The following is a 17,574-nucleotide window of genomic DNA, read 5'->3' as shown; positions in this document are numbered from 1 at the left end:
AAAGAAAGAAAGAAAGAAAGAAAGAAAGAAAGAAAGAAAGAAAGAAAGAAAAAGGAGGGAATTGTGAACACCAAGTTCAATATATTTAAAAAGTGTAGACACTTGTTTCCTAATTCAAAATGCCATTGCAGTGATGTTTTCTCTTCCCAATGTGACTCTTTCAGAGGATGGTGACCATGCTGCTTCAGGTCTACTGCTACAAAACAACTGTATTTATAGAGCTAATCCTACTGAAGTTTCACCTCAACCATGGAGAGGTTCCAGCAAGTTGCTTTGCAGAAGACTTTTTCATGCTTCCTTTTGATATTTTCTGTATCTCTTTCTTCCCCCCTTAATCTACCTTTTTGTGTATGTGTGTGCATAGTCATGTGGGATGAATTCATGTACATGGGGAGACAGGAAGACAACCTTAGGTGTGAGTCCTCAAGATTTGTATAGTTTTTTTTTTAAAAACTATACAAATAGGTCGGGCTCTCACCTATCTGGAATTCACCCAGGAGGTAAGGCTGGCTCATCAATGAGTCCCAAGTATCTGCCTGACTCTATGTCCCCATGTTGCTATGCCTAGTTTTTATGTAGGCATTGGGAACTGAATTCAGGACCCCTGCTTCCAAAGCAACTACTTTTTTGATCAATGTATCTCCCCATGCCTCTTGATTAATGTTCTTGTCTTTTCTTTAATAATTAACTGTTTGGTGATTTCATACATACACGGTATGTTTGGATTGTCACTTTCTTCCTCTTTCTTGTTCATCAATATGTTTGTTTTTACCAATCCTTTTCCAAGGTTCATGAGTTTTTGTTTGTTTTTGTTGACCTGTGTAGTTTAACCATTGTCATCTGTGTAGCCACCAGGTAAGAACTAACCATTGGTTCCTGGTCACCAGTGCATGTATGACTGAAGGCCGTGAAGGCCATGAAGGCCATAATTGATCCTGCCCTGAAAATTTTTCTTAATGATTATGTGTCTAAACACAGGAAAGAGGAGCTTCAGTCTGGCAATTTAGACCCTTTGACAACCCCATTTTTCTATATAGGTCTAAATTCAGAGGAGAAGAATCTAATTATTTTTAAATGGTTACCTCAGAATTTTGTCATATAAACTAGTGGATTGAAAATTTCCCCATAAGATGCACACCAATATCTACAGTTATTAAACTCCAAAGTAACTGTGGTGGTTTGAACAGGAATAACCCTCATAGGATTGTAGACATGAATGTTTGGCTACCAGGAACTGACATGGGTAGAAGGGATGGTCTTGTTGAAGTAGGTGTGGCCTTGCTGGATGAAGTATGTCACTGGGGACAGACTTTGAGGTTTCAGAAATTCCAGCCAGGCCCACTGTCATTCTTTTCCTGCTGCCTGTCAATCTTAATGCAGAATTCTCAACTCCTTTTCTATCAGCACGTCTTCCTGCATGCTAGTATTATTCAGGTCATGACAGACTAAAACTCTGAACCTGTAAGCCAGTCCCAATTAAATGTTTTTGTAAGAGTTTCAGTGATCATGGTGTCTCTTTACAACAACAGAAACTCTAACAAAAACAGTTAACAAAGATGAACATTGAGCAGTGGTGTTTATAATGACAACTGATGAGTTTTCTCTATAAATATTATCTAGTAATCACAATACTCATCATTACCCAAAGACCTGAAGCTGGAGGGGTGGCTCAGTGGTTAAGAGCACTGGTTGCTCTTGTTGAGGACCTGTGCTAAGTTCCCTGTACCCACATGGTGGTTCAAAAACCACCTCTAACACTAGTTTCAGGTGATACAACACCTTTTTCTGTCCTCAAAATATACAAGATACACAAATGATTCACCAACATACATGAGGACAAAACATCATATATACAAGATAAAGCATAAATTAAGGAAATTAAAACATAGTAAAGGTGTAGGAGGAGATACAGATCAGTGAAAAAGAAGCTGCTGAGTGTGTATGAGTGCCTAGGGTAAACCCCTCATTCCAGTAGGGTGGGATAACCCAGAAAGGTGAGCACACACACATACAGAGAGAGACACAGAGAGAAAGACACACACAGAGAGGTTTCACAGCATTTTTTAAATCCCAGAATTTAATACGACCATTGCTATTTTCAATGCCATTTTTTATTTTTTATTTTCAATAAAAAATGCTGAAGTATGAAGAGGTTGTGTAATTTGTACAAAATGGCACATCTAATAATCATTTGAATGAGGTCAGGAGCCAGGGGCCTGGGCTCCTCAGAATCATGTAAAACTGAAAGGAAATTTGAGGGGTTTGTGGTTCCAATAATGTATACATCATTGCAGGAAAAAAAAAAAAACACTCGTCAGGTTTTCTGAAGCCTTGTTTACATTAATATATGAATTCCACTACATGTAAATAAAGGTAAAATGACCATTTAATAGAATGAGTTAGGATGCAGTACCTCAGAGAGAAATGTTTGAAGGACTCTGCAGAAACTAGACAAGTGTTAAATTTTGTGGGTCAATAGAAGTTCACATTTTGTAAAGTAAAGATGTCTTTGGGGGTATGAGAACAATAGTTGTCTGTAAAATACTATAAACCACTCAAAAAGATAATAGAACAGACTGTTTTCTTAAAACAATGATTATTATGTTGTCAAAACTTGAAAAATATTTTTCTACACAGGTCATAAAGTCATCATTTCATATTAATAAACGGAGTACTTCTGATGGGGAGCTGATTTATAGCTATAACTCCTGACCTTCTGTCAGGACCCTGAAGGCTGAATACTGGATTGACCTCTGACTTCAGAGTAAAATCCACCACAACAAATACACACCTAAAACATCTTAAATCCCATTTCTCTTTAAGAACCTTTAGAGTAGTGTTTCTCAACCTCCCTCATGCTGTATTCCCTTAATAAAGTTTCTCATATTGATCCCAGCCATAAAATTATTTTTGTTGCTACTTTGTAACTTTAATTTTGAAACTGATATGACTCTCAATTTAAATATCTGATAGGTAGGATATCTTATATGCACCCTCTGTGAAAGCGTCATTTGACCAATAAAGAGTTCTTGACAACCATTGCTCTGAATCATTCTAAGTTTCCTGAATGAATAACCCTGGTTAGACATCCCTAATTATAAAACCAACTTTTTTAAAACAAGAAATTAACAGCACATTGAGTACAATGGCATTTGTATTGGAGAACTTTGTGAGCTGTGCAATGTTTACAGACACTTTCAGTGCTTGTTAAAAACAAAATCAAAGACAAAAAGCAACAACAAAAGCTCTGATGTGTACATGCATGCATAGATAGAAACAATCCATACCTTGATCTTGGAAAAGCATCTGACCCCATGGGTTGCAACACTTTTCTCAGTTTCTCCCATGTTGTTCTTCTGATTGTTGCCAGATGTCTATTCTTTAAACTTTACTACTATCTTTATAAGAAAACAGAAGTTGTTGATTAAATTATTTTCTGAACTGTAAGAAGTCATTCAAAATATCTCTTTTAGGGATAGGGTGTCTTAGAGTTTCTATTGCTGTGATAAAATACCAGGACCAAAAGTAAATTAAATCACACAGTTCATCACTGAGAGAAGTCAGTCAGGGACTCAAGGCATGAACCTATATGCAAGAGTGAAAGCCATGGAAGAATGCTCCTTGCTGCTTTGTTCCTTGGGGCTTGCTTGGCCTCCTTTCTTATACAACCCAGAACTGCCTGCCAGGCATAGCCACACCTACAGTGAGCTGGCCCTCCCAGGTCAACATTCAATCAAGAATACACATCACAGGTTAGACTATAGGTCAATCTCCTTGGGACATCTTCTTAATTGAGGTTCCCTCTTTCCAGATGACTCTAGCTGATGTGAAGTTGGTATAAAATGTTTTAGCACCACTGAAGCTTCAGGTCCTGAGTTTGAATTCCTAGTAATGAAGGAAAAAGCTGGGCTTCTCACACCTGGTGTAACCCCAACACTGGGAGAACCCAGACACAGGAATTGTTGCAGTGTGCCAACCTGGCACTGTAACTCATTGAATCACCAAGTCAACTGAAGAGACCACATAATAGAATATAAGTTGGAACATTCTACGGGAAGACATTCAGCATTGACTTCCAGCTTCCAAAATATGCACTTGTGTATATATACACCTGCACACATCCATATGTATGCATCCAAACAAATACATCTAAACCCATAAATACAGACACACGTGCGCGCACACACACACACACACACATACATGCACGCACACCCCGGCACACTTGAATAGGAACAATTTAACTAGTACCTGGAATGTTATAAAAATACCTAGGAAGATTTTTTTTTTTTTTTTACTTTGACTGACCTTGTCAATAATAGGATAGAATTGGGTTTGTATGATTTCTGTTTTAAAAAGCCAATGCAAATAACTATGCTCATTCTTTGATAATATTAAAGATAGCCTTGGAACTTGCTATTCTATGACCATAAACTAATGACAATGTGGTTAAAATAAAGCTTTTCAATTTTTTATACAAAGCGTATGAGACCCAAGGGATGCCCTCTGAACTCACTTGAAGGTTGCTACCCTTAAGAATGGGAAGACATCAGCTGTGTTTATACTAAACCTCCTCACCGAGGCATAGGCTCTTTGACCAGGATTCCTTTTTGAGTTGTTTTTTTTCACTCCAAGACTTCTCTGGAATTTAAAGAAGAGAAACACTTTCTGTGGTACTGCTGATTCACAGAAACCTGGGGAGACACAGAATCATTTTAATCATGGAAACAACCTAAGTAAAAACAGCCTATGATATAGAGAAGAATCCACCAATTCCAGGTTTGAAAGTGTAGGGTTTAGGGGAAAAAAAATAAAACAGATCTAAGTAAAGACCTATACATTGCTGTATATGACCTACATATTATTAATGGGCAAAAATATTCCTCTCTGTATAGCAATATGTGACTATAAGTATCTATATGCAATGCAGAAAGAAGAAGATCTCGATTCATTAAACTAACTATTGTGTGCCTTGAAAGTAGGATATTTTTCACATTTATTCTAGGCAATCCAATTTAACATACCTGTATGGTTTCTCAGGAGTATCCACAGCTAATCTACGAAAATCTTGAAAATCTATGAAAATCTTCTGAGCAATGTCCTTTTAACAAGTAATCTGGAATGGCTCTAAGTTTATAAAATATTTATCGTAGTTCCTAATTGCAATTGCTTCTGAGTGATTATGAATGACTCTAGTTCTCTTTACTGCAACAAGTACATATTGAATACCTCCTATGTGCCATCACTGAATGAAGACCAAGGTCCAACAAAGAAGTTAACCTTGCTGTTCTATAGAAAAGTTAGTATGATATGGAAAGGATAGGAGCTCTACAAGGACCAAATATATCTGGGCACAGGGTCTTTTCTGAGACTGACACTCAACCAAGGACCATCTATGGATATAACCTAGAACTTCTGCTCGGATGTGGCCTGTGGTAGCTCAGTAACCAAGTAGTTTTCCAAAGTAAGGGGAACACGGACTATTTCTAACAGGATCTCAAGGGCAGGCTGTTTGACACCCCCTCCCCCCAGGGGAGGAGCAGTCTGTTAGGCCACAGAGGAGGACTTTGCAGCCAGCCCTGAAGATACCTGATAAAACAGGGTCAGATGAAAGGGGAGGAGGTCCTCCCCTATCAGTGGACTTGGAAAGGGGCAGGGAGGAGACCAGGGAGGGAGTGTGGGGTTGGGGAGGGAATGAGGGAGCGGGATACAGCTGGGACACAGAGTTAACAAAATGTAACTAAAAATTAAAAAAAAATGAATATGATGAATGTGTAAACTTGGACAGAATATTGAAAACATAAGTTGGTTTTGTCAGCTACATATGATACTGAATTTTTTTTTTTTTTTAAAAAAAGATAAGTTCAAGAAAGAAAAAAAAAAAAAAAACAGTGAAGTCCTTTAAGACACCACCGTCCATAGAGAATTTTGCTTGGACACAGATGCCTAGGAACCTAAGATTCTCACGGGACAAATAAAATAAATAAAATTCCTTAAAAGATAGAAAGATAGATAGATAGATAGATAGATAGATAGATAGATAGATAGATAGATAGACAGACAGAAAACTACACTGGGATATAATTGGGCCACATAGGCTGAGGTACAACTTACTTATTTTATAAATAGGGTGGAAATTTCACAGGATATGGACAAAAATTATAGGGACTGTCGTGGCAGTTCTGAAAAGACATACAAATAAAACCCCCAGACTTAAGGCTCCCACATAAAACTCCAAGTTCAGTTAATTTCCTGAAAAGTTAATTTCCTGAAAGGACCTTAGGAAAGAATGGTAGAATGAGGCAATTTCCAGTAGAGAAGAAGCTCATGATTTAAATCTATACCAAATTTAGATAAAACATCAAATTTTCAACTCTCCCCACCTGTCTCTATTTTTCTCATCCATGATGCAATCTCTCATCAGCCTTTCCTTTCTTCTCTTTCTCCTTGCCCATGCCTTGGCTAGGTATCACAGAATACTCAAACTGCCCTAACAGCTGGACCCAGCCCCCTCCTACAGATTAAAAAGCCCAAGCGATTGACTCTAAATTTTACTAATCCCCACCCTGGAATATTTCTCCCCCAAATAAATTCTATATAAACCCTGTCCTCTGCTCAGTTCTCTGATGTTTCTCTCCTGAGCAATGGCAGCCACCCTCCTGGGTTTTTACCTCCCAATATACCTCTTATGTAAGGTTTGCTGTGTAGTGTAATTTGTGGTATTCCTTGTCTTTAAACTGCAAGGATACCTTATCCCTCAGAGCTGCAAAATTTATGTTGGTTCTGTGACTCAGATAGGTTTACCTGGTACCTGCTTTTACCCTCGAGTGAATTATACCCTGCACTGAGATCCTATCCCTCACCACCAACACTAACTTCCCAGCTCACCAAATGTGCAGCACTCCATTAACCAGCAACAGTTTGGTAAGTTTCCTCTCTGGTCGCTGTAAATGTTTCTCTGTCACTTACAAGGAAGTGACCACTGAACATCTGGATTCCTTTATGGTACTTTTGGAGGTGATGACACCCCCAGCCACCATCTATAAGGCTATGTCAGGCCTTCTTCACCTGACCTCATCTGCCTACCCTTAAAGCCCCAATCTTGTGGTTTCCTTTGAAATGACTTAATTCCAAGAGGCCAGCCAATCCTAATCAGAGTCATGTAGCCTCCATGCACAGAAGGAAATCCCAATGGAGGCCTTACAGCTAAGGGGTCTGCAGTCTACAGCCATACCTTCCTAGATGGCCCTGATCTATTTTGATTGGGCCTGCTTGACCCTTGAATAAGCTGGGGCAGGTTTAGTATCTATTTAGTTGGCTATGCAGACTCCATGACAGGCTTCAGTTAGTCAGAGTAGACCTAAATCTGTATTTTTCAAAACTGAGATACCAGTTACAGGAAAATCCACAGAGATTGGACAACCAATAAGGAATGACCAGTACATCTGGCCCGGGGGAGATAAGGTTGCTCAAGGTTGTTCAACTACCAGCTTGGACCAGTTTGAATCGGTTGAGAAAACCTCCAACTCCAGAATAAAGCCCTAGCCAATCCCCAATGCACCTATACCTTTTATTTCTAACTTGTGGCAATCAGAATAAGGATGATTTAACTGTCCCTAGAATTTCCCTATTTGGCTTTTAAAAAACTCCTCTGGGGGTCACCTCCATGTTGTGAAGGTGGTGACCCCAGCACACTGGAATTCTCTGCAGAATAAACGTTCTTTGCTTTTACATACTACTTGAGTCTGGGTCTTTCCTTTAGTTAATTTTGGACCCGAACACCTTAGGTTCACACAGGCTAGTGTGCCCCTTACTGCCTTCTCCCACCTTCCCTTTGTAGATACCTATAATCCCCTTGCTCCTTTGGGCCCTCTTGCTTTTTGTGACTCCATCCTCCAATATTTTCCATTGTTGAGATGCCCCCCTCCTAGAGCTTGCTTTTTGCCCCCTTGCCATCTGGCCTCTTTACCTTCTGGCCTCTGCGAAAACTCTGCAACCAGACACCACATGTCTCCTTGGGCTTAGCTAGGCTAAGCTCCCAATCGCCCTGGAGTGCAGTGATCAACCACTGTGTCTTTCTCTAGTGCTCATGGAGTCCTGGGGGCATCCATGCCAACAGGTAGCAGTGTCATTTTCCCTCCTCCTTTCATCTAGGGAAACAGTGTCTTCTGTAATCTATATGGAGGTTTTTTTAGGAAATCTCCAGCACCACCTGACACTTGACCTGCAGGGCTCTAAACCAAATTTGGCCTCAATAAAGGGGTGTGTAACTGAACTCTATATCCTAATCATTTGGGACCTTTACAAATACTGGGAACAATCATGAAAATGAAAAGAGACTCCCCATTCTGCATTTCTCCTCTCCAAGCCCTGTCTGTTTTAATCTGGTCTCCTGTTCCACCAGTCCCCACATGGTCTAAATACCCTGTCTTTTAAGCTACCTTTGATGAATCTGTAAATTTGTTGCAAAGAAGGAGCAGGAAGGTAGACCTGGAAGCAGGCAGAGAAAACAAAGGAGTAGGCTGACTGCAGCTTGCACCCTGCCCTGCCCCCTCCACACACACTGTTTACTTGCTGGTGGATCTCTCAGTTCCCTTCTGCAGTTCCTCTGTCTATAGCCAGGGCTCAAAACTTCCTGTATCTAAGCCTTGTTTGTTCGTAGCTTATTGGAATCAGTTTTACAAGAATTTAGGTGCCTTTTAGGTATGAGTGGCATTAGAATGTTGTCTTCTGTTGTCCCACTTCAATTCAAAGCTGACTCTCGAGTTGGGGTATGGCTCACCCTTCTCTTGACCCAAGCATGCTTGTTTAAAGGTTTCTTCCAAATTATCTGTCCCATCACCTGACTATGGGACAGAGAAAGGAAAACAAAATAAAACAAACCTGGACAGACTTTTCCTGTGGACACTATTGCTACCTACACACCTTATATTCTTTTAGTTTGGGTTTAACTCTAGAACTTTGGCTAAGGTATAATCTTACCTCAAGATTTTTAAGCATTTTGGGTATGATTAAAAACCTATAAATTCTATAACAAAAAGGGTTAACCGATAACTTGTAACACCAGGGTTGATAGTTATACAGAGGTAACTATCTTAGAGGAAACATGGGTCTTGCTGCCATCTTACATGCTTTCCCTCTAATCAGAATGAAGGCAGCCACATGGCTGACATCTTCGCTAGGATTAGAAAAAGTGGATTTTGCCACATGATTTTACTCCTATCTTGATTAAAAGTGAGTACATGACATAAGTTAACCAGGGAAAAACAATGCCTCTTAGGTATGAAGCCCAAACCAGATGATTGCTCCAATAATTTTGATTATGTTAATGAACCTCCTCCTTATTGGCCTCAATCCATAGTCCCTTCTTTCTCTCTTTGGCCTCATTAGTCTTTCCTTTCTTTCTCCTCAGTGATAAGCCACCCAAATTATTCCTTTCAGTCACCTGTTCAGCCCAGTTACAGCCCTTAGTCCAGCAGGTACTCTGCTCCACAGTGGGACTCCCTTTACCTACCCGTACCTGGCCTCAACTAGCTATGGTTCTTCTTTTGTCTAGGTTGCTGTAGTGGAATGATTAGTCATAATACTTGTCCCTATCTCATTAAATAAACTCTTTAAAATAGAAAGGAGATTGGTGTCCTAAACTGCTAATTCTTCTACCTTTTTAAAAGAATTTCAGAATGTTAACCAATAATGGAACCTCATTTTCCATGATGTTTTTATGATTCTCACTAACAATCTTCTTGCTGAGGAGCACAGACAAGTCTGGAATCAGGTCAGGGTATATGCAGATGAAATCCAAAACTAATTCTACCCAACCCACTGGAGCAGTCCTGGAATTATCATTGTTAGAAAACAACTTAATACTTACCAAGCCTCCTATAAAGTGGTAAACTGTGAAAAAATCCAAGAAGTCATCCAGGACAAACAAAGAGACCCATATTAATTTCTAGACCACCTTACAAAGGCTCTCTTGCTATGTATAAATCTGGATCCAGAATCTCCAGATGGAAAACAACTTCTTATGACCTACATCTTCCACCAGAATCTTCCTGATATTAGGACCAAGCTTAAACAACTATAGAAAGACCCCTGACTCCACAGACAGAAGTCTTAACTGTGGCCTTCAAAGTATACATGCCATGGGAGAGATGCAAAAGCACACACACCCAATTTCTTTTTTAATGCTATCTAAGTCCTTTCAGCAGGCCATAGCAACTGCCCAGTCTCCCAAGGCCCAAGAACCTCCTAATCTTCTTTTCAGATAGAGTCAGGAGGGCCACTGGGAATTGAGCTTGTCCAAATCCTTACAAACCATTTCAACAATGTTCATAGTGCCATCAAGAGGGACTTTGGGCCACTTGTGGTCCTCATGTACTTCAAAGCATAAGGACATCAAGCCCAGATCATCATCCAGGCCTCTTAGGTCAGACTAGGGAAAACTGAGGGGTCCCAGGTCCCCTTGGTCGAACCACTTCCATATAAAACAGTGAGCCTCAGGTAGTCATGCCAGTATGAGGCACCTCATCTCCTTCCTTCTAGAATTCAGGGCCACTTTTTCTGTCCTGAGAGTTTTGGAGATCCATCTCTCCTTCTACTTTCTCTATTGCCAGATTAGGGGGACTGTCTTAGCAGCTTCACCAAAACTCACCACTTAGCTGTATTTTAGACATATTCCCTTTACCCACTCTTTCCTAGTGGTACCAACCTTTCCTGCCCCCTTGCTGAGAAGGGCCCTCCTACTTAAAACAGAAGCCTCTATTTCTTTTACTCCCTGCATCCTCTTGACCCAGCCAGGCTAGCTGTCCTCCCCCTTTTCTCCTTCAAACCACACAATCTGACACACCTTTCTCCTTATCAGCTACCCAGGTGGATTCCTGAATATAGAATGTCCCAAACCCCTTTATAGCCAAATATCATTCCCCTCTCATTCAATTATAAAAATCTTTCACCCCGTCCAGCGCAAAGAGCAAGATGTAACTGAGCTGCCTAATTCTGTTTGTTTGGAAAGTTATGACTCTCTGTTTCCTATCCTTATGCTCCAGGGATAAATACTCAGTGCTAATCACAGTACTATAAAAGCAATGAGGATTGCATTTACTAACAGCAAGTGGGGAGGGTTGTGTCTTTTCCTCAGGGAGGAATGCTGCTTCTATGTCAACCAGTCAGGTATTGTAAAAGACAAGATCTAAAAATGCCAGACAGATCTTCAAAAATATAAGAAAATTCTCCATGCTTTGGCCAGTGGCTCATTGAAAGTCCAACAAAGAGTTGGACAAGGTACTTCTTAATCCTTCTTCTCCTCCATTTCTTAAACTTACTTGTCATTCCCTGCCTTATAAACTTCTGTCTAGATTTCTTCAATAAAAAATCCAAAAGATTTCTAACCAGACTTTTAATTAGTTGCTATTACAGGTTTACCAGTCCCTAGCTATGAGGCCAGAGGCTGGGGACTCCCAATTATACCCTGATGATGTAGGTCAAGTTTGTCCCGGAGACTTTGATGCACCCATTTTGCAGGAACTAGTCTAATTATAATCTCTTTATGTCCTTTTCAGACCCCTGATTGTTTAATTACCATAAACGCCAAAGGGAGAAATGTAAATTCTATCAAATCCCCTTTTGAGGTGTGTGGTGCTGTGTAAATTTGTGGTATTCCTGGCTCTTGAATTTCTCCTCAAAGACATATCACTTACACATGGTACCCATCACTAAGAGAGAACTTGCTCCTCTCTGCTGTCAAAGCTGTCTTCACTTTCTTTAGTGACTTAAAATAATAACCATTCCATATATATATATATATATATATATATGCATGCTAAGAGAAACTGAAGTCAGCCCCCAGAGGATTACTGGATATTTCTTTTCATTACTACCAAGTAACCATCTGAGCAGTTTTTATCACCACCTTGATAAAAACTTTGGAGAGTGATTGGTTGAGTCCAAGTCAACCAACACTTTGAAGATTTCTTTCAAAATGCTTTTGTGTGTCAGAGAAGTTTTACAGACACGTGTCTTGGCTATAAATAAAGCATACAGAACCAGGCCCTTGAAAACACATTAAATGTTAATAAATTAACCCACACCTTCCTCTAATGTGACAACTTTTTCTATGGAAAAAACATCATACCTTTCAGAAACATTTTAAACATGTCCATAGCGGAAAAAAGGCAAAGAAAAATCTGTTTGTTTCTGTGATCCAACAAAACCTTATATGACCTGTGTAAACCAATACTGAATGTCACACTCCCCCGTTTAGCACTTTGAACCTAAATAGGAAATTTGTAAACAGTAAGTTACAGCAGCATGCTCAGTGCTCCTTTGTTAGCACCGGATTGTTTAAACAATGACCTCTGCCCTCAGTATCACGTAGAACTGATCAATATCAACTATCCATCAATGCTTATGAAAATAGCACATTGCAATTTTATTAATCAGAAAAAAAGGCATTTTTCCCCTCGTTAGCATCCACTTGAGGGACAGGAGTACACCACACCAATCCTCAGGCAACAGTGACCACAGCTCTGAACCATTTTGCGCTTTGTTTTATTTTAAAGATGTATGATAAAATGTGTGCTCTTTCTGAGAATACAGTGCAGCAATGCTAAGTAGGTGGGCAAGTATACTGTAAAACAGATCTCTAGAACAGTAACTATCTTGCAGTACTGGTGCTCTAAACCCATTGAGCAGAAGTCCTTGCGGGACCCTTTAGTTGGTGGGCATTAATAATTTCTCAGTCACAGGAGAATACAACTCTGTACACAGTGAATAAACATGCTCACTCACACTCAATATTCACAATTTATGATTATCAGAAAATGCATGCTGTTCATTCCACCTACTCTGCACTACTGAATTAAGGAAACAAAGGCTTTTCGTTACCTTAGCCACACAAGAAGTACATACATGAAGAAGCCTTAGAGATGATCCTCTCCCTGGTAACAGAGAAATGAAGTCACAGTAGCAACCGTCTTATGAAATGCACCTTTCCAGATCTGCAGATCGCCTCTAACTACGAGAGACAGCCTATTGGGTGCCTTCCAGCTGAAAAGGTTTCAACCAATACCAAGCCAAGGATGGACATAGAGAATCAACAATAACTTGTTTGAATCCTAGAAAATTATTTTACTTTGATCAGCTTCTTGTAATCAAAATTCACAAAAGACAATACGAAATTCCATCTGTTAAGCTTGACATATATAGGTATAATTTTATTTTCTACAGTCAAAGTATCTAGAATATGCTTCTCTGGGGAAAACGTAACCAGGAACATTACCCATTCATATGTCTTTACCATGCAAAACAAGACTAGAGCACAGACAAACCCTTCACTAGAGATCTAGTCAGTTTGTGTGTTTGGATGTGTACTAAGTCTACACTGAGAAGCAGAACAAGAAATTCAAAATATGAGTTCTGCTTTTAACAGTACCAGCTGTGAATGGCATCAGTGCCACTTCCTGTATCAAACAAATCTGGAGAAAAAGAAAATAATTGCAGGAGAAGCCAGTTTTCCACGTTTGAGAAACTTGCTCTGATCTCAGTTATACAAGGCAGCTTTAAGTTCTCTAATGCACTAAACTTGGGTTTAGTCTCCAGCACCCACATAATGATCATAATGGTCTGTAACTCCAGTTCCAAAGGATCCAATGCCCCCTTCAGGCCTCCACAGGTACTCATATGTATGGTACAAAGACATACATTCAGGCTAAAAACCAATATACATAAATAAATTAGGAAAGAAGTGGGAAGCAGTAAGATCTGGAGAGGACAGGAACTCCACAAGAAGAACAACAGAACCAAAAAATTTGGGCACAGGGGTCTTCTCTATTTAGCTCTGCACTCCATTCTTTAATTGAATTACTTGAGTTGCTGTTTTTTTTTTTACTTCTTGAGTTCTTTATATATACTGGATATTAATCCTCTGTCAGATATAAGGTTGGTGAAGAAGCTTTCCCAATCTGTAGGCAGTCATTTTGTTCTGACGACAGGGTCCTTTGTGATACAGAAGCTTTTCAGTTTCATGAGGCCCCATTTATTGATTGTTGCTCTTAGAGCCTGTGCTGTTGGTGTTCTGTTCAGGAAGTTGTCTCCTGTGCCAATGAGTTCAAAAACATCTGAGCACAGGCGTCTTTCCTGAGATGAATACTTCAACCAAGGACATTGCATGGATATATCCTGAGACCCCTGCACAGATGTAGCCCATGGCAGTTCAGTATCCAAGTGGGTTCCATAGTAATAGGAATAGGGACTGTCTCTGACATGAACTGATTGGCCTGCTCTTTAATTCCCTCTTCCTGAGGGGGAGCAACATCACCAGTCCACAGAAGAAGACAATGCACCCACTCCTGATGAGAACTAATTTACTATTACCAGAAGGAAGGAAAAGAAGTCCTCCCCTATCAGTGGACTTGGGGAGGGGCATGCATGCAGAGGATAGAGGAAGGGAGGGATTTGGACGCTAGGAGGGAGAGAACCTCAGGGGGATACAAAGTGAATAAAATGTAATTAATAAAGAATTTTAAAAATAAATAAATTTTTGAAGAAAGTATTCTAGAACAAGGCTCTCTGAGACTCAAATGAAGAGTTAAATCTGAAAAACAATAGAGGGTAGAGGATAGCTGGTAGCACTTAGCACAAGGACTTGGAAGAACTGTAACAAGCATCAAGGTTAGCCTTAGCATTTTGGTCCATCTATTGCTGCCAATGAAACAATGCAATGACTATCAGGTTACTATTTTAGAGGCTTATTTCTGTTCACTGTTTTTGTTCAAGACTATTGGCTTTCACCTAGAAAAAGACCTTTTTGCTAGTGGAGTGCTGGCAGCACAGGGAATCACAGAGTGAGAAATATTGAGGGTATAAGAGACCTTGTTAGAGTAGCATTTATAACAGTTACACAGAAAACTACCATTAATTAGAGTGATGTATTGATCCATTCATAGAGAAGAACTCTATAATAGTGAATTCTCTGAGATCTGACATGATAGCATCTCTTACTAGCTCATGATGGAGAATAATTTCCATATAAGATGTGTGTGGAACAAATCATGTTTAAATCCTAGCAGCCAGTGTATTTTCCAGTGGGAGATGAACTTCAGAAAGCTAGAAAGGCAGGATGTAGAACCTGAATGGCCACCAAAGATACTAAATCTATTCTCTCTAAATAGGGACTAAAAAGAGATTATCAGGAAGCTGGGAGCATTTGTGATATAGCATTAGAGTGCTTTGCCTAGTTTCCTGACCTGAGTCAGTTTAAACTGTAAACTGCTGACTGAAGACAGTCACTTTGTCCTTTATTAGTGCATATGTTCCCTCCAATCCTTGCACACAGAGATGTGTTTCCACTTATTGTGGTCATATATACAGGAAAGTGAAATGCTGAAACATCTCAAGAACTAGTAGTTAGGGCCTAAGTTAACCTGACACCCAGAATCCATGAAAGTCATTACAGAGCCCTGTTACTCTAAGCGTGTTATGGGAAGGTAACATTCTAATCCAGGGGATCCACAGACACTGGCACAGCCATTTCTGTGCCCTCACCATAATTAGTGACATATTTGACAGATGATAGAATTCTTAAATCTATTCACTGGCTTGTGGAATAAGGACTTTCATACAGATATATAGAGAACATCTGAATTTATGCAGCCATTACTCCCCAATAAAATCCTATCTTCATTTTGTGAACCAGTGTGACCTCTGCACAAATCTGCAGCCCCAGAATGATGCTGATAGATTAGCAAAACCTCAAGCTTCTGGTTCCCTTTTAATTGATGAGGTAAGGGCTGATTTTTTTTTCCCTAAGGGAAAATTAACATAGCCCAGACTACATTTTATAAAACTTTCATGTGGATTTTATATTAATTTCTACAACAATTAGAAAATATAAAATTAATTCTCCTACCAGGGCCATGCAGGAGGAACAGCAAAATAGCTTTAGAACTCAGGAATGAAGCCTACTGATTAACACAACTAAAGTGGATTTTTCTTAGATGGAAGAGCCTCAGGGACTAAGTGTCCTGAGGACTTCATAAGACATAACTTGTATGAAAATTTTATGGTGGCTTCCAGCACCTCACGGGGCAATATCACTGACACTCACAATAACAATACAGCATTTCTTTAAGGCATTTCTGCTGGAGCAAATTAAAGATTCAACCACCATCCTTGAAAACAACCTACAGATTTAGATCTCTAGCAATGACCTTGGAAAGAATTTGAAAAAATAGAATAGAATTTTTTATAAAATAGAATTTTAAAAAATAGAATTTTAAAAAATAACCTTGTTTAGCAAGGTTAGATAAAGAGAAAGGTTAGGGAAAGGGCAAGGTTAGATAAATATGTTTTTTGCTAGTCATTCTGAGGTAGAAATATCTTAGGGAACAGTTTGAAGTTCAGAAAAATTTACTTGTAATAGTAAAGCCAGGGACTACGGAAGTTTAGTGAGAAAAAAAAAAAAAATATATATATATATATATATATATATATATATATATATATATATGCCAGCTAGAACTAGCTGATGTGACTCTCTCACCAAAGCTTGGCTTCTTGGTGATTAATTTCTCATACTAATTTTTGCCCTTAGTTTCCTGATATGATTTAATAAAACTTATTAATGAGTAGGTGCACACCTTAAAGATTTAAAGTAAAAATAGCTGATTTTCACATAAAAGTTTAGATTTGAAATTCTTTTATCAGATGAATGGGGAGGAGGTCCCCCCATCAGTGGACTTGGCAAGGGGCACGGTGGAGATGAGGGAGGGAGGGAGGAACTGGGAGGGAATGAGGGATCGGGACACGGCTGGGATACAGAGTTAATATAATGTAACTGATAAGAAAAAAATAAAATTCAAAAAAAAAAGAAATTCTTTTAAGATTTGTATAAGATTACCTTTGAAGATAATTGATTCTTTCTTTGTAATCACAAATCGCAGCCTGCCAGTAAAGAAAAGCTGGCTGAGATAATGCCTTGCTTGCTCACACCTTGTTAATATATAACAAGTTACTGAGTTACAAATTTATATGGGTTCTTGGGAATAATTTATTTTTCATATTTGCTTCTCACACATAATACTTAAAACATCTAATTACATGAAGGGTTGGGGAAAATGTTTTTCCTAAGTGTACTCCTTGTAATCATTCACTTAAAGAAAAATAGAATGTAACCACCTTGTGATTTTTATGCTGCTTGAAAGAAATGCATGCCTGAAGAAGGTGGAGGGAGGGTGGGGCTTATGGGGAGATACAAAGTGAATAAAGTATAATTAATAAAATAAAATAAAGTAAAATTAATAAAAAAGTAATATCTGGAATATGTAAGCTGTGGGATAAATAGTAAAGTTGTTGCAATTCATGCTTGAATTTGTTTCATCCACCAAAAATGTGTATATGTGTATGTGTCCAATAGCTGGAGAGGATTGAATATTTTTCCATCTACAAAGACGTGTGTATACAACGGAAATAACAAAAAGCCAACATGCACATGGAAACTGGACAACTTGCTACTCAATAACAGCTGGATTAAGGAAGAAATAAAGAAATTAAAGACTTCCTAGAACTCAATGAAAATGA

General features: G+C 39.1%; 1 protein-coding gene across 6 annotated transcripts in view; it reads right to left on the bottom strand.

Moving 5' to 3' along the window:
• Positions 1-12,993, bottom strand: part of LOC129679205 (solute carrier organic anion transporter family member 1A5-like) — a 79,390-nt gene extending 66,397 nt beyond the window's left edge. For 3 of the 6 annotated variants that reach the window (XM_055610180.1, XM_055610222.1, XM_055610213.1), the window contains exons 1-3: positions 12,883-12,978; positions 4,579-4,694; positions 3,288-3,398 (exon numbers count right to left, since the gene is read on the bottom strand). In XM_055610180.1, coding sequence (XP_055466155.1) covers positions 3,288-3,347 — 60 coding nt within the window. In that variant the 5' untranslated portion in view covers positions 3,348-3,398; positions 4,579-4,694; positions 12,883-12,978. Of the gene's footprint in view, positions 1-3,287; positions 3,399-4,516; positions 4,695-12,882 lie in introns of all 6 variants that reach the window. The other 3 variants (XM_055610190.1, XM_055610185.1, XM_055610196.1) reach the window with 3 other exon arrangements.
• Between the last annotated feature and the right edge of the window lie 4,581 nt (positions 12,994-17,574).

Source organism: Psammomys obesus, unplaced genomic scaffold (assembly GCF_907164565.1).
Source record: "Psammomys obesus unplaced genomic scaffold, mPsaObe1.curated_primary_1811, whole genome shotgun sequence".
NCBI lineage: Eukaryota > Metazoa > Chordata > Mammalia > Rodentia > Muridae > Psammomys > Psammomys obesus.
The sequence above is the reverse complement of the archived record's forward strand: the minus strand, read 5'-3'. Positions and strand labels throughout refer to the sequence as shown.